This window comes from Cervus canadensis, chromosome 32 (genome assembly GCF_019320065.1).
Source record: "Cervus canadensis isolate Bull #8, Minnesota chromosome 32, ASM1932006v1, whole genome shotgun sequence".
NCBI classification, from domain to species: Eukaryota; Metazoa; Chordata; class Mammalia; order Artiodactyla; family Cervidae; genus Cervus; species Cervus canadensis.
Genome location: NC_057417.1, coordinates 2406361 through 2424452, shown reverse-complemented (window position 1 = coordinate 2424452; position 18092 = coordinate 2406361). Strand labels below are relative to the sequence as shown.

General features: G+C 44.6%; 1 protein-coding gene across 3 annotated transcripts in view; it reads left to right on the top strand.

Annotated features, from left to right (window-relative positions):
- The window catches only part of SHISA9 (shisa family member 9), a 528232-nt gene that overhangs the window by 351693 nt on the left and 158447 nt on the right, over positions 1-18092 (top strand). For 2 of the 3 annotated variants that reach the window (XM_043456423.1, XM_043456422.1), the window contains one exon: positions 726-5636. The exons of the other annotated variant lie outside the window; for it this stretch is intronic. In XM_043456423.1, the coding sequence (XP_043312358.1) occupies positions 726-1108 (383 nt within the window). In that variant the 3' untranslated portion in view covers positions 1109-5636. Of the gene's footprint in view, positions 1-725; positions 5637-18092 lie in introns of those variants that run through there. 3 annotated transcript variants of the gene reach the window in all.

The window sequence follows — 18092 nt, the reverse complement described above, 5'->3', positions numbered from 1 at the left end:
CAATCATTCATAACAATGATGATAATAACGGTGACTAACACGTAAGCACATTGCATATCACTTAACCCACTAAACAACCCTATGAAATAGTCTTTTTATTGAAGCCACTTTCCTGATGCAGAAGCTGATGGTAATAAAAGTTATTTATCAAAGTTACACTGCTAGTAGGTGTCAGAAGTGGGATTTGAACACCGGTCTGCTTAACTGCTGAAAGCAAAAAATGAGAGCACTGATGCAAATTCCAAAGGAAGCTGTTGAGAAAAACAAGAGAAAATATACACAAGTATTGATATCAATTGTTTGGGGCAGTAGCTGATAGATATGAATATTTTTCAATGTGTTCAATATCTTCTCTAATGAGGAGGTATCATTTTCATCATGATGAAACAGCACTGGCATTTTATGAGAAAGGCAAGGAGGGCAGAGTGCTAGGTGTGATGGTGGGGGAAGAAGGATTGAGGTGGGGGAAGCTAGAGATTCCACTGGAGATGCCCTCACCTTCTTGGTTGTGGTCTTGTTTGTGAAGAACACATGGCCCTGTCTTCCTTCCTTCTGTCTGCTCCAGGTGGTGTTTCTAGTGTGTGTCTCGTTGGACTGTTGGCCCACTGAGATGCTGTTCTTGGGTTGACCTGGCTGATCCCTAACTGTCTTTCTCTCTCTCCTCTCTCTCCCTCTCTCTGCTCTCTCTTCCCCTCCTTCATCCACCTACCTGTCCCATGGTACAGCCGACAAGGTAAACGATGACTTCTACTCCAAGCGGCGGCACCTGGCTGAGCTGGCTGCCAAGGGGAACTTACCGCTGCATCCTGTGCGAGTGGAGGATGAGCCGCGGGCTTTCAGCCCTGAGCACGGCCCCGCCAAGCAGAATGGACAGAAGTCCCGCACCAACAAGACGCCCCCCCACCCCCTGGCCTACAACTCCACAGCCAACTTTAAGAGCTGGGACCCCAAGGATCAGTCTCTCCGGCGGCAACAGGCTTATGGGAATAAGGGCAAGCTTGGCACGGCTGAGTCAGGCTCCAGCGACCCCTTGGGAACTCGCACCCCGCACTACCCACCCCCACAGCCATACTTCATCACCAACAGCAAAACGGAAGTGACTGTCTGAGCTGTCGCCACAGGGGACATCCTGGAGACCACACTCAACTGAGAGAGGCAAAAAATACCCCAGCCCACGTCTTCCCTGTCCCCCGCCAGCACACCCACCTTCACACTCACCCTCCACACCAACTGATGATAAACCTACTGGTGACATGGAATCATGCTTTTCCTGCGTCCTGCCTAATGCGTGTCGGTGGGCAGCTGAGCAAGACTGGAGCGTGGACGGTCCACAGTACAGCCAAGGGGTAACTTGAGGCACCCTCTTTCAACTTCAGGGCTGAGGTGGCCGACCCACACGCCCAAACCATGGGGCTGATTTTTTTCTTTTCCTCCTAACTTGAAACTGAAATCCATGATGGAAAAAAAAAAAAAAGGTAGCACAATTTAGAGAAATTGTCCAGTTGAGCACATATACCATTTACCACGTGTTGTCTGTTTCTGGGTGAAAAAGTGAGAAAAGGGTGGAAAGGGTGGGGTAGAGAAAAGGGGTCGTGTGTGCCCATGATAAGCATTTCCTAATCCCAGGAAGTAGTGATATGGACACAAAACTTTGCTAAGCACGAGATAGTAACTGGACCCCACCACCATCACCATGCTTTTAGTACTTTTCATATCATCAAGATTGGAAGCAAAAACAACATACACTCAAACTCACAAAAAATAAACAGACCCTGAACCCACCTACGGTGATGGGAAAGAGAGGACATTTTTAGACAACTCCCATAAAGACCGTGGAAATGGGAGGGGTAGGCTTGTATGGCAGGAAAAGGGTCCAGAGAGTCTTCAATAACTATTTTTTAAAAAAGAAAAATACAGTAGGATCCCACTACCACATAGACAAGAACAGCAAAGTAATTTTGGTCCAACATTTTCAAGACCTAGAAAATCAACATCATCATCAAGAACAAACAAAATTCACAGTTGAGATGTCAACGAGAGGCGAGAAGGGGACGCAGAGCCTGTGATCTCTGGCATTGCCCCCTTGCCTCTGAGATAAGAAACAGACACAAACCCCAGTTCTCTGTTAACTGTCTATCCCTGACTCCCTTCCCTTTCAGCCTGTTGCTGCCGCCGCCGCTGCCGAATTTCAACTGCTTTGGACTGAAAATGTCATAAGCGTGGGTGGTGCCTTCAATGTGTCACTGTTGAATGACAGTCTTGTTTCTCAAGTGCAACCTGTGTTCTTTCACCTTCCTCCCTCCTGTCTTTCTGCAGTAGTAGAAGTTGTTTCCATCCTCCTTTTGTTGGTGAGCCCACCCCATCACACACTCTGAGGGGGCTGTTGCAACTTGCAAAGACCAAGACCTCCTTACAACCCACACCCTCAAAACTCCATGAGTCCCATGATCTTTTAGCTTCCCAAGCATTTCTGGGTCCCATCATTCCCACTGTCCCTCCAAACCAACTCCCCAGATACTGTGGTGCATTCATCCCGATTCATGATCCCCCGAGGTGGGTGTTCAGATTGGTTCTCATAGCTAAAGGATGTCCCAACAAAGACAGTTTTCCTGCTAGTTTGATTTGCTTGGTGGTGGTGGTTTAGTCGTTAAGTCATGTCCGACTCTTGCCATCGCATGGACTATAGCCTGCCAGGTTACTCCATCCAGGGGTTTTCCTAGGCAAGAATACGGAGTGGGTTGCCATTTCCTTCTCTGGGAGATCTTCCCCATCCAGGGATCAAACTTGCATTTCCTGCATTGTCAGGCAGATTCTTTGCCACTGAACCATGAAGGAAGCTGATTTGTTTAGTGGAAGTCCAAAGCGGGGAACTGACAGAGAAGAGATTTGCATTTAATGTGAGAGGTTTTCAATCAGTCCCTCAAGGGTTTGGCTAATTAACAGGAGCCTCGGAGAGACCCCTAGGTCTGCAGTTGTCAGAAACTAAATGTGGTCTGGTCTGACAAGACCCTTCCTGGAATGCTGGACTTCAGCATTCTGCCTCCTCATCTCTGCACTCTGACGTCATGGCATCAGGGAAAATGTTTATTCCTTACTCCCGGCTGATCTGGGGATATGCACCATGCATTTCATCTCTCTGGGCTTTAGTCTTCCATTTACTATGTGGGGAATTGGGGAAGAGATCAAGATTTTCAAGCTTTCTGAAAATGAAAATGAAAAAAAATGAAATCGTGCCCAGAAGACCTCCTTTTGGATCCCTGTGCAGACCAAGGCTCTGCGCTAGATGAAGCAGAGATGGGGGTTTCAGTGCTTGCTTTCTCAGCCTCTCGGCTGAAGTCCCAGCGCTCCCCACTGTAAAGTAAACACGGTGGGGCTTGGTCAGTGTCTCCTTGATGTTAGTTATCTGTGTACTTGCAACACACTTCTGGCATGTCTGTGTGTCCCTGTCACAATACTTGTACCTAAATTGATGCATTTTTCATAACTTTTTACATGACCATATAAACAGCATTGTCATGTACCTAAAAAAGAAACAGCCAGAAAACAGCACAGATACTTAAAATGAAAAGAGATCAACATTTGTTAAACATATACACAACAACCATCTAGCATTAACTACACAGAACTCCAAGACATTTCTGACAAAGGAAGGTCTCAGACTCATTTCTTTCCAAGTGGGAATGGAGGGAAATGCATAGTTATTTATAATATGAGGGCCATTTTTCATGCATATAGTATCTTCTATGTCTTATGGGTTTTCATTATTAGTGTTCTAACTTCAATAAATAAGTTATTTGAAATCAGATTTAGAGAATATTAGACCTTCCCTTGTAATCTTCAGTGACATTTATTTAGTATATGGCTCTATGTGTCCTGAGTCTAGTGGCTTTGAATAAAGAATGTATAAAAAGTGCTGGTGTTAGAATCAGGGGAGCAGGAAGTGTTATTTGCTAACATTACCCAGAGACCTGCTTAATTTCAGTGATAAATTGGTGCATTTTTAATACATTTACCTTCTGAAAGGAAAACTTCCTGCCAGTATCATAAATAGAAAACCAGTATTCCTCAGTGGCAGCCATCCTAACCAGGAAGTAAGTGTAAAATTATTAAGTTCTGATTACAGACTATTGCGCATGGAAGGGTCCGAGCCTGACCTTTGCTTCCCACTTTCTCTTCCTTCCTTCCCTCCTCTCTTCCTCTCCCCTTTTCTTTATTGTTATTGTTGGTTTTCAGTTGCTTAGTCATGTCTGACCCTTTGCGACCCCATGGACTGTAGCCCGCCAGGCTCCTCTGTCCGTGGGATTTCCCAGGCAAGCATACTGAAGTGGGTTGCCATTTCCTTCTCCAAGGGATCTTCCTGATCCAGGGATCGAGTCCTCGTTTCCTGCTGGCAAGCGGACTCTTTACCACTGAGCCATCAGGGAAGCCCTTTTCTTTATTCAAAACAGATTAGCAGACATTCAAGAGTCGCTGAAGATATTCTAGCCCCCAGTGGAGACTTTGTCTTTGAAGTAATCAAATGGACTGACGAAAGTGAAAAAGGAATCATTTCCTACGTGAAAATGTTAATTAGTGCCCTATGCATGTACTACTTAAATTCGTCTTGCATTTGCTAGTGGTACACAACACGTGCTTCAGGAAATACAGGATTGGCTCATTTGGTGAGGTTTCCTTCAGCTCAGAAGTTCTCTCATTCTAGTCTCCCATTTAGCTGGTTTCTGCTCCCTGCCCTCAATCCCTATTGTGTGACCTTTACCCCAGCCCTGATTAAGGATCTTTCTTGGTCTCTGAATCTACAGGATGTATTCGTCATGTTCCTTCTCTTCCAAGTAAACTGCCTCCAGTGAATTTTGTTAGTTGGGAGTCCGCAGCTATAATTTTGGCAGTGAAGTTGCAGCATGGTCCATAAGAAGTAGCAGTGGTGAGAATCCAAGAACAGTATTGGGTTGGCCAAAATTTTCATTTGGGTTTTTCCGTGAGGTGTTACAAACTTTTTGGCAAATCCAATACTTAGCCTCGTTACCTCCCTCTTGGCTTTGGGAGCTGAACTCATGTGGGGGGAGTGAGGGAAGTTTATTTTTTGGCTTCTTCTAGGGAGAGTGGACAGACCTTTTGATACTGGAAGAGTACCCTGAAGGATGACCTGTAGAACTATGATGGCCGTGTATCAGCAAGGATCCTCTAGCTAGAATGGGGAGACTTAGAAGACAGAAACTGGAACACAGCAGGGAGACCACCTTCTCATCCCATGCCCTGGCTCTTGCCTCTACTTATTCTTAGCTACTCCCCCACTTCCAACCCAGTGGGACCAGAATCTGACTTCTCTTTGCCCTCCAGAATATCTCATCCTTCATCCGCCTTGGGCTCCACCTGGCATCCCCATCTAACTCTCCCCAGGTTCTTTTTGTGTGTAAATGGAGCATATTTTATGTGCAAATATTTTAGTAACCGTATGTTCTGCAAGTAAACCTGTGTTAATACTTGTCAACAACTGCAGAGTTTATGATACCAATAATACTTCCTACAATGATGAATAAAAACATTTGTTTGTTTTCTAAGAATGTTTATTTGTAAACATATGTATTCACTATATTAATATGAATTTCTTACCTGGCAATAAAACTGATTATATGTGATGCTTTTGGGGTTGCCATGTATCTTTCTAGGGCCCTACATCCTGATCTGAGTTTTCACCAGTGAACAGCAGTATTGAGAGCTAAATGTTTAATACTCTAAATATATGGGAAATCATTACAGGTAAAGGAAATTTTTAATTAACTGCGACAAATTTTCTGGGAGACTTTGAAAGGTTTTGGGGAAGAGTCTGTCCTGTCTCTTACTTCACTTCCTGCCTTGAGGTGTATAACACAGATCAATCTCTCTTATCATCACTAAATCTATTCAACATGGTCAGGAATCTTGCTGAGATTTGCACTTTTGTTGTTACCAGTGACGAGGTTTGTAAAAGACACAAATATTGAAAAAGTATGGGAGACTGGATTCTTCTACTATTTACTGAATTTCATTTCCTGTCTGGCTTCCAATAGCATTAAGTTTGAATGCTCAGGTAGAAATCTGCCTTAATGTGGTTCTACCGGGGAGGGGTTCTGAGAGAAGGATTTGGTGCAAGGAGTTTATTTGAGACATGAAGGGAACACTGGTAAGGGGTGAGGAGGTGAAAGAAACATGGGAAGGAAACCAGCCCATAAAGAATGCTCAATCATGTCAGCTACCACTCTGAGTGACTAGAGTTTAATGCTGCAGGGAAACTGGGAGAATTATCCCACCCAAGTGGGCATGGAGCTGGGGTGCTTACACATCAACTCCCATCAGACCTCATGTGAGCATTGCTTTCAGGGGGTGTTCGTGTTCACACAGTCCCAGGCCATCATGTGCTAGGACAGAGGGATTTCCATGGTGGTAGAGAAAGCCCCACACACAGGGATGGTAGGGTGAGGGGGCTTAGAAGAGAGAACAGGACAAAGCAAGGGGACTATCTTTTCCCCACTCATGCCTGTGTGCATGCTCAGTCACTCAGTGATGTCCCACTCTTTGTGACCCCATGGACCGTAGCCCGCCAGGCTCCTCTGCCAATGGGAGAGTGTTGCCATATCCTCCTCCAGGGGATCTTCCTGACCCAGGAATCGAACCTGGGTCTCCTGTGGCTCCTGCATTGGCAGGCGGCTTTCATTACCAATGAACCACCTGGAAAGCCCTTCCCCACCCACGCCCTGATGCTAATGGGAAGTCTTAAAGACACAGGGATGGGGGCAGGGGCTCACAGGAGCTGTTCACACCCAGATGTCTAGAACCTCCTAGGAATGAAGCTTCCACCCTCTGGATACTTGGAGAAGTTGTCCGTGAGGACTGTGGATCCCAAACTGCAGTCAGAGTGAGGGTCCTCAGTCTGGGATCTGGGATCCTACACTGGTCGTGGGTCACTTGGTATCTCCCAGAGCAGATGTCTTGGCTTTCTCCCTGGGACATAGCTCTGGTCGTCAGATAAGCTGGATGGCAGAGGATGCTTTTCCAGCACTTGGGAATGGTTCAGATCCATGGAGGCATTGAACAGCACACCCCTTCCCCACAGATGCTATCCTAGGACAGAGACTCATACCTCTGTGGGCAGTGGGGGGCAGTGACAGTCTTCCATCAGTGAATCTTGGCTACAAAACACAGACAGTAACAACAGCCACCACCCTATAAATTATATTTGTAGAGCTCTCAGGATGAGCCACTGCTGAAGGCTAGGTGGGACTGTCGTACTGGACCCTCACAACTGCATAAGGCAGGCACTATTAGCTTTGGAGGTGAGAGATTTATCTAAAACTTGAGTTGTTGTTTAGTTGCTGAGTGGAGTCCAAATCTTTTGTGACCCCCTGGACTACAACCCGCTAGGTTCCTGGGCCCATGGGATTTCCCAGGCAAAGACACTGGAGTGGGTTGCCATTTCCTCCTCCAGGGGATCTTCCCAGCCCAGGGATCAAACCCATGTTTCCTGCATTGGCCAGCTGATTTTTTACCACTGAGCCACCAAGGAAACCCAAAATTTGAGTAATTTTGTGAAAGCCATTCAACTATTAAGTAGTAGAACTGGGATTCGAACTCCAGACCTCATGCTTTAACTCCCACACAGTAGTGCTCATTTGCATGAGGCTGTGAGTCAGCGGGGACACTTGATAAAGATAATGATTCCCAAGCTCCGTCAGTCTGAATGGGGCCCCAGATTCAGTGTTTGTAATAGACATGGCCTCCTCACACATTTGTATTACGCCAGTTTCCTGATCATCCTATATCTGTGGGCTCATCCTGTGGAGTTTGGGATGCAGGAGGAAATGGAAGGAAGATGTATGCTTCCAAAGAGAGGGACCTTCACCCTTCAGTTTCAAGTCCAATGTTGGAAGGTCATGTTCTCTAATGGACAGAGGACGGACTCTTGAAGAGCTGGTTGCTGGTATTGATTCCAGCACTAATTTGCCATGTGCTCTGAGCCCTGAAAATAGCCCACTTGGGACTCTATTTCTTCATCCCAAGAAGGAAGAAGCTGGGATGGATAATCTCCAATTGTGCTGTGTCACTCGACTGAATGGTCTTCCTCCCCATCAGTGTGTCATCTGGTATCATTAGTAGCATTGACTCCTTTCAATGCTACTAGTTCCAAAGTTTTCTCCTAGATAAACAAGATTTTGCTGGGTGTAATAACAATCACTATGGTAATGACTTTTGTGCACTGAATGCTTGCTCTATACCTAGCTCTATGCTAAGGGCTTTTCATTGCTCTAACAGTTATGTGGGGCTTCCCAGCTGGTGCAGTGATAAAGAATCTGCCCACCAGTGCAGGAGATGCTAGAGATGTGGGTTTGATCCCTGGGTTGGGAAGATTCTGGAGTAGGAAATGGCAACCCACTCCAGTTTTCTTGCCTGGAAAATACTATGGAGAGAGGAGCCTGAAGGGCTACAGTCCATGGGGTCACAAAGAGTCAGACATGACTAAATGTGCACACACACACACACACACACACCAGCTATGTGCTATGGTGGAGGTTCTTAACTTTTTATGAGTCATGGACCCCTTTGTTGGTCTGGTGACACCCACAGTCCTTTCTCAAAACAATGATTTTTAAATGCATAGAACAAAATGCATAGGATTACAAAATAAACCTATCATCTTGAAATAACACTGATAAAAATATTTTAAAATCCACATGTCATATAGTAATATATTCAATTTTTAATTCATGCATTCAATAACAAGACCTAATGATAAGTTTCCATATGCAGGAAGCACAAACAATCCTTTGAGCTCTCTGCTACCCCTGCAATTTGATGTGACAGTATCTGTTCTTCTGTTGGTGACATCATCACCAGTTGAGGGACATACTACATTTCAATGATAGGCTAGTGAACCAAATGTGAAGATGTCATTTTGTACCATCCAAGTTCCCAGACCCACTAAATTCCATCCATAGATCCCCTTGATGGTCTGCAAGTCTGGGTTAAGCTCTCATGGATTCATGGGACTTGGAGCTACTTACCTATTTTCTCCATACTTCTGTTTTCTCATCTTTTAAAAATAAGAACAATTAGAGTATCTTTATTAATGGCTGTTACGAGAAATAAAACAATAGATTAAAAGGCATTGATTAACTCAGTAAACACTTGAGTTGGCTTCTCTTGTCCTGATTATTATTTCAGTGAATCCTCATGATAACCCTAGGAAATAGCATTTTATTATTCACCACTCCCAGAGGAAACAGGCTCAGAGAGACTGCATGCTGTGTGCTCAGTTGCTCAGTCATGTCTGACTCTTTGCGACCCCATGGACTGTAGCCCACCAGGCTCCTCTATCCATGGAGTTCTCCAGGCAAAAACACTGGAGTGGGCTGTCATTTCCTACTCCAGGGGATCTTTCCAACCCAGGATCAAACCTGTGTCTCTTGAGTCTCCTGCATTGGCAGGCAAATTCACTAGCAAGCCCTGGGAAGCCCCTCAGAGAGATTACATTTGCACAAAGTCAGTGCACACAGCAAGTCAGTGCCAGGGCTGAATGAAATCCAGGTATTTGTGATGGAAACTCAACTCCTTGACCACATACCATGGGGTATACTTTTCTTTTTTTTTTTTTTTTGCAATTAAATGTCCTCACTACTCCCTGGAGTGAGGCCAGTCAGAACCTGGGGTGTCTCCCAGTGAAGTTTCCAGTGTTTCTCCCCTCCCCAAGGAAAAAGGCAGGTTTCAGAAATTCAGGAAGCTCCTGTCAGATTTGTCTGAGGACCATTTATTTAAAGGCATATTGGAGAGAGTTTCTAATAATGTCCTCCCATTCAAAATAAGCTCTCCCCAGCCCCAGTACTTAGCAGATTCCAATTACAGGGACCTCACTGTCCTGGAAATTTTCAGGTTCTTTTATTTAAAAACTCACTTCCTTTAGAAATATATTTATCACCTAAGACTGAAATAAGTATGTCTTATCAATTCAGACATTCTCAGTCTTGAAAGATATAATAATCATCATAATGATAATAATAGCAACAATTCCTTCTGGTATCAATTCTGGTAACAATTCCTTCTGGTTCAGGCACTGCACCCGCATTGCCTTGTTTCCTGATTTCAACAGTCCTCTGAGGAAGAGGCATCAATCCGCTTTTTGAGATGAAGAAAACTGAGGCTCAGAGAGGTGGAATGGCTCATCCAAGATCTTACATGAACGGCAGGGTTGAAATCGCAACCCAGATTTTTATGATTCCAAAGCCGACGTTATCACAACAATCCACATTCTTGCATGATCCGTATCTGTGCTTGCTACCTTTGGGATACATAATTGGGAGCTCTAATGCAAACTAAAATTGTTTCAAGGAGATACAGCTAAGTCTGGGGAAAAACAGACTCCTCTGGTTCAGGCAGTATCCTCTGGTCAATATTCATCCTATGAGTTGTCACTGAGCTGGAGGCATTGCAGTTGGCCTGATGCTGCCTTGGTTGATGACTCTGTCCTTCACGTCCTCAAGTCTGCTCTCCAACAAAACAGACTTGATCTTCAGAATGCTTTAGGGTCTGTGAGGTAGAAAGAAAACAGGGCCAGAAGGGGCAAGCAGATCAGAAACTAGGAATTTTAACTTAGTATGCCTTCATTTTGAATGACTTTGCACTTCCCCTCTCTAGGAGGAATCTTTTGGATAAGAGTAGGACCTCTGCAGTTCAAGGATCCACGTCTGAATCCAAGTGGGCATAATAATAGCATCTGTCGGAGAGTTATTATGAGAATGAAATGAGGCAATTTAGATAAAGTTCTGAGCACAGCTCACAGGTAGTGTTTTCAGTATTTTAAAACCTCACTCAGAAATTATCATATACCCAGGCCCTGCAGAAGGGATTAGAAGAAATATAACACTTCTTTACTTTGGGTGAGACATATCTGAACCTCACTGGGTGCTTTTTCCTCCATTTCTTTGGCTGTTGGTGATGCCATGAGCATGGTAAGGAGTTGGTTTTACTGCAGATCCAATTAGATATAGTTATGATGAATTTAAAAACTGGGAAAGAAAATAAATTTTTGCTCAATGTGGTTTTCTTGGTAGGAGGAATTTTTGAGATCTAGAGGTCTACAGGGGATAAATCATAATTAAAGAGATCCATGGTAGTAAATATGGTTGTGAACACCTAGCTTTAGAATCACTGTCAATTGCAGCTCAGTTGCTCAGTCGTGTACAACTCCTTGTGACCCCATGGACTGGGACCTACCAGGCTCCTCTGTCCATGGAATTTTCCAGGTGAGAATACTCGAGTGGGTTGCCATTTCCTTCTCCAGGGAATCTTCCCAACTCAGGGATTGAACCCATCAATTGCAGCACAACTATGCAATTACTCCAAAATTTAGCTTTAAAAACAGCACACATTTATTGTCAGGAGTCAAGAATCTGAGCACGGCTTAGGGACATCCCACGAATCTGCAGTTAGTGTTTCAGCCAAGCTTAAAGTCTCATCTGAGGGCTCATGAGGGGAATGATCTGCTTGTCAGCTCAGTTCCTCTAGGATTGTTGGACTGAGGGCTCTGGTCAATAAATGTCCCCTGTTACCACCGCCACAACCACCACTACCATCTTTTTTTTTAAAATCATCTATTTTTATGTATTTATTTACTTGGCAACCCCATGGTAAAGAATCTGCCTGAAATATGGAAGACCCAGGTTCGATGCCTGGGTCGGGAAGATCCCCTGGAGGAGGGCATGGCAACCCACTCCAGTATTCTTGCCTGGAGAATCCCATGGACAGGGGAGCCTGGTGGGCTACAGTCCACAAGGTCACTAAGAGTCGGACACGACTGAGCGACCAGCACTTCCATTTTCACCAGGTCTTAGCTGTGGCATGTTGGATCCTTCAGTTGTGGCATGTGGGATCCAGTCCTCCCTGCAGAGATTGAATCAGGTTCCCCCACATAGCAAGTGTGGAATCCCAGCCACTGGACTACCAGGGTGACCCCCATCATCATCATCTTAATTAACTAAACTCCTACTCTGTACTAAGAAATTTACACACCTCTCTAATCCACCTAGCAACCAATATTTGTAACTCCATTTCATAGATAAGGAAATTGATAAGTTAAATGACTTATTTGAGGTCACAGAGCAAGTGCTGGCGTGCTACTTGAAACCTCATTTATGGTGTCTGGTTCCACCATTTCTCACATCCCACTTAGCCCTCTCAAAGTTTCTGGTATGATCTGGACCCAGTTATGGAGGTAAAACCTTTGTAGGAGGATTATCTACATGGTCAGCTTGGCATCTCACTTATTTTCTTGTCAGATTTCCAATCCGAACTTGTGCTGTGTTGTGCAGTTCAAAGAAAGCATTTCACATCAAGAAATGTCATGGTTGCTAGAAATAATTTTGTCACATCCTCTTGAAATTTTCCTCTTTGTAAGTTCAGAGGTTTCAGTTAGATTCAAATCTTATAATGCCTGTCTTTAAAACGTTATAAAAGCACAGCTCATTTTTAAAAATCTCAGCGTCCAAATAGAATGGTTCATTGTCTTTGTCTTAAAAGGGACAAAGTGGGAAGATTTTAGAGAGGCAATTTGTGATGTGCAGGTGCCTTATTTTCTGGTAATTGGAAGCTGTTTTTGATGCTGTAATTTCATTTTTGTGTCTCACTGTCCACTTATCAAAGGCAGTTGAGCTGAATGTACAAGAATTCTATAGGTTGGGTGTCATTGGAGTCCCCACATTCAAGGTGCCAAAAGTTAACACCATGTGGGTCTTAAAGCCTTCCCCCTAGGTCTCTTAATTTGCTGTGGGAATCTGTTTCATGGTTACTCAATACTTTTTCAAATTGATTCAATAAAATTTGAGTGAAAATACAGAGACTTCTGAGAATTTCCCCAAAGTGTTCAGTGCTCAGTCATGGCCGACTCTTTCTGACCTCATGGATTGCAGTCCACCAGGCTCCTCTGTCCCTGGGATTTCCCAGGCCAGAATATGGGAGTGGGTTGCCATTTCCTTCTCCAGGGGATCTTCCTGACCCAGGGATCAAACCTGCTTCTCCTGCATTGGCAGGTGGATTCTTTACCACTGAGCCACCTGGGAAGCCAGGGAAGAATTTGTTTCCTCTCAAAGCACCTCATAGTCATCCAACAAAATACAAAACATCTACTGTGTGCCAAGTGTTATACTAGTCCTTGAGGATACAAGGACCATCTGCCACCATCCCTTCCCTTAAAAAACAAGGAAAGATGGAAGATGGACAAATGGAAAAGCAAGTACCATATAGAGAGACATCATGGGTAGAGGAAATCCTTGATGTCAGATAGCCTTGGGTTCAAATTTCTTCCTAGCACTTCAAGCCATGTGACCCGGCAGAAAGGACTGAGCTTTTTCAGAGTCTAGGTTTTCTCATCCCTAGAATGGACACAATCATACCTACCTTGCAGTGTTGTTTGAGCATCTGAGATAAGGTGTGTGAAACATTCAGTGATGGTGGATGCTCCAAAAACTGGAGGTGATATTAATATGAAACATTTGTTTATCATTGATTCCTACTCATTGGAGACCAGCTTAGTTTTTGCCTTTTGTTTATGTTAGGATCTCCAGAGACAGATTTCAAGACAAGACATGTTCAAGTTTCAAGGGGATCCCGGGAGAAAGTGGAAGGGAATGGTAGAAGTTAGACACAAGGGGAAGAAGTCAAACAAGGATGCAATTTCAGGGAATGTCCCGTGTCGGGTACTCCAATGTGTACCACTCTTCAGAATTTGCAATTACCCCTAGCACAGAAGCTGGGCTTTTCCTTCTTCCGTTCTTACACTTGCCAATCATTAGCCAAAGGGGTGGTAACCTCAAGAACACTGACTCACCGCATGTGAGGGGAAGTGGTACCAGTAGTCCCAGGCGGTGCTAGTGGTAAAGAACCCGCCTGCCCATGCCGAAGACAAAAGAAACACAGGTTTGATCCTGGGGTTGGGAAGATTCACTGGAGGAGGAAATGGCAACCCACTCCAGTGTGCTTATTTGGAAAAACCCCAAGGACAGAGTAGCCTGGCAGGCTACAGTCCATGGGGTCACAAAGAGTCAGACACGACTGAGTGATGATCACACATGAGGAAATCTGGGTGAAACACCAACTTTGTCGGTTATACCTCCCTTTTCTGACTTCTGGAGGACATTAACCCCAGCCCAACAGGAAGTTTGAAAGATTTATCTGTCCAAATTTGGCTAATGGGAGGCATTGGGGCATCGCTTTGGGGTCAGCCTGATTCAAGAGAAAATCTCAGCCTATCTTTTTGCAGCTTGTAGGGAACTGATTTAGCCTAACTTAACATTTCTCATTTGTAAACAGAATAATAATATACTTGGTGTAGTTTTGTTCTGGGCTGAGATGCCTTTATGTTTACTGATTTCTTTGGCAGTATATCTATGGAGCAGTTGCTATAGGTAGGCTTAGGGCTAAGCATCTGTATCCTGAAATGAATCAGACATAGGTACTGCCTCCCGAGACCTTGCCACTGGGTGGGGGAGGCAGACCTATACATTACAGACTCTGTCCTTCCTGTATGCTCTCTCTCTCTCCATCTCCCTCTCATCGAGGAGAGTTCCCTGTATTGTATGGTAGGTTCTCATTAGTTACCCATTTTATACGTAGCATCAATAATGCATATAGTATACAGAGTGAAGTAAGTCAGAGGAACAAATATGGTATGTTAATGAATATATATATGGGAGCTAGAAAAATGGTAGTGATGAACCTATTTGCAGAGCAGGAACAGAGATGCAGACATAGGGGATGGACTTGTGGACACAGCGGGGAAAGCAGAGGGTGAGAAGAATCTAGACAGTAGCATTGACATGTATACACGACCATGTATAAAACGGATAGCTAGTGGGAAGATGCTATATCACACCGGGAGTTCAGCTTGGCACTCTGTGAGGGGTGGGATGGGGAGGGGGTGGGAGGGAGGCTCGTGAGGGAGGGATATATATAAATATATATATACTTCACAGCTAATTCACGTGGTGTACCGAAGAAGCGAACACAACATTGTAAAGCAATTATCCTCCAATTAAAGTTTTTTAAAAATAGTGTATATAGGTCAATCCCAATCTCCCAATTCATCCAGTCCCCCACTTCCCCCATTGATGTCCACACGTTTGTCCTCTACATCTGTGTCTCTATTTCTGCTTTGCAAACGGGTTCATCTGTACCATTTTTCTAGATTCCACATATATGCGTTAATGTTTTATTTTTTGATGCGATCCCTTCTCGTCTTCCTTCCACCCCACTTCCTTCCTCCTTCACTTCCTCTCTATGGTTCTGTCTTGCATCCTCCTACCACACAGACCTAGTTCTTTCTTTCAACTGGACGATATCCAACCTTCAGCCCTGTGAAGTTCCTGCCTCCCGCTGTTATTTTCCAAGGCGCCTCTGAAGGTTGCAGAATCTGTGAAGTTCTGGGAGATTCAATTCAAGCCAAACCCACAGGTGTAACAGAGGGTTTCTTAGAGACAACAGAAAACCATCCAGAGTGTCAGTTAAAGCTTGGGCATGGGGAGGATGGGTTGGAGGGTGAATGAAATTAGCACCCCAGGTAGGCAGCCATGAGAAGTAACAGATAGAATATATGGCTCATTACTTTGGGAGGATGGGGGCCAGGGCTGGGGAGAGGGTCTGGACAAGAGGTGATTTTTCCCGCTGTTTTGTAGATGGGTGGCCTCCCAAGTGCCCTGGGGTAGGGATCGGGCAATTTGTAGTTTTGATTCTAGCACTGGGATTGAATTTGGATGTTGTTTTTCCTCATCCATATGATAGAGAGGCTGTGATCTTTAAGGATTGCTCCAGTCTTCTTGGCCAGGAATTCTGCTGTCAAAAATCTCCAATTCCTCCCTACATTGGATTTCAGTCCTGGAAAGGCACCCATAAGGTGCTCCCAGAATAACAACCAGCTTTTTTTTTTTTTCCATTCTCAGATTCTGGAGGATGAGTAGCTTTGGGCTTGAGAAAGGTCTCATGGAAACAGACTCTGTTGGTTAGAATCCAGGTACCATTTTCTTGTGACGTTTAGGGCAGCTGCTCTGGGTAGAGAGGAAAACGTTGGTGACTTGTATAAGACAGTATTCAGACTCGAATAGTTAGGGAGCTTGGGATGGACATGTACACACTGCCATATTTAAAACAGATACCCAACAAGGTCCTACTGTAGAACACAGGGAACTCGGCTCGGTGTTACATGACAGCCTGCGTGGGAGGGGAGTTTGGAGGAGAATGGACACTTGTGTATGTATGACCGAGACCCTTTGCTGTCTACCTGAAACCATCAGCATTGTTAATCAACTCTAATACTCTAATATGAATTAAAAAGTTGAAAAAAATTAGCCTGAGGAAGTTAAAAAAAAATGCAGTTGGTCTAGGGGCCCTGGAATCAGTGTTTTCAGAAAAACACCAAGAATTCTTAGGTGGGTGATTGATGGACCACAGTTTGAGAATCACTTCTAGACACCTGGGCTTGGTTCTGCTCCCAAAGCTCCAGTGTAGTTGTGGAAGGCCTCTGAGCATCTCTCCTTGTCTGCACAACAGGGCTCTTCATCCCTGCCCTGTATTCTGTAGGGTTTCTCTCAGGAACCATTGAAATGGCAGATGGGAAAATTCTAATAGTCAAAGGTGATGGCCTTCGTGTGTGAGGTTGCACCAGCCCCAAGGTCCCACCGCTCTATTCTCAGAGACCAGGGAACTTCAGGCAAAGTGTATTCATGTAAACACTTCAGCCCCTTGCTGTATTTGCTACATCAGACACCTCTTAAGCCCCACTTCACTTCCTCTCAGTCATTTGGGTTTACTTGAACCATGGTTGTGGCAACCAGTTTGCAGGTCTCCCCAGAGAGCACTAATATTCTGCAGAGCTCATATTTTCTGTCTCAGTGCCTTCCTGCCTTCATTGGATAAGACAAGGTCAGGAACCAGTCCAGTCATTCAGAAGCATGTGTGATTCTGAAAGTGTGAGGAATTCACACCCCATGGTCCAAACCATGACCAGTGGGAGGCATGTCAGTGATATGCATTATGCCCTATTGCCTCTTGGGCAGACAATTCTGAGTACATTCCATCAGCTCTGCAGAGGTCCCAGTGGGCTGAACCCCCTGTGTTCAGTGGTTTTCAGGTCCATGAAGCCCTCTGTCTTTGGCGTTTCTTCCCTCCCTGTTTCTTCTGCCCAGTCCCTCCTCCTTTTCCTTAGGATCACTTCCTGAAAGAACTACCTTGAAGCTTCTACTTTGTACCAATGTCATACTGTTGTTATTTAGTCACTAAGTCATGTTCAACCCTTTTGTGACTCCATGGACTGTAGCCCACTAGGCTCCTCTGTCCATGGGATTTCCCAGGCAAGAAGACTGGAGTGGGTTGCCATTCCCTTCCCCAGGGGATGTTCTCGACCCAGGGATGGGACCTACAACTCCAGTTTGGCAGGTGGATTCTTTACACTGAGCCACCTGGGGCACCCACATGTCATACGGCAAACCTCATATAAAAGGGTTCTCTAGAGCTGTTCTGCCAATTACAACCTTAATCCTGAACCTCTTTTGCAAACCCACCTGGACAACCTAGAAGAAATGGACAAACTGTTAGACCCATACGGCCTGCCAAAACTGAATCAAGAAAAACAAAGCGTTTGAACAGACCAATCGAGTGAAATAGAAGTGAAATAGAATTTGTAATAAAGAAAAAAAGACTCTCATTGGAGCTATATTCAATATCCTGTGATAAACCACAATGAAAAAGAATATAAAAAAAGAATGTATATTTAGGTATAACTGAATCACTTTGCTGTGTAGCAGTAATTATCACAACTCTGTAAATTAGCAACACTTCAGTGAAAAAACAAACAAACAAACAAACTCCTTGCAAACGAAAGTCCAGGGCTGGATGGCTTCACTGGGGAATTCTCCCAAATAGACAGAGAACTTATGCCAATCTTTCTCAAACTCTTTCAAGGATTGAAGAAGAGGGAACACTCCCAAAATCATTCTATGAAGCCATCATCACTCTGGTACCAAGACTAGTCAAAGACACCACCAAAAGGAAAAATTGCAGCTCAAACCTACTGGCTCACA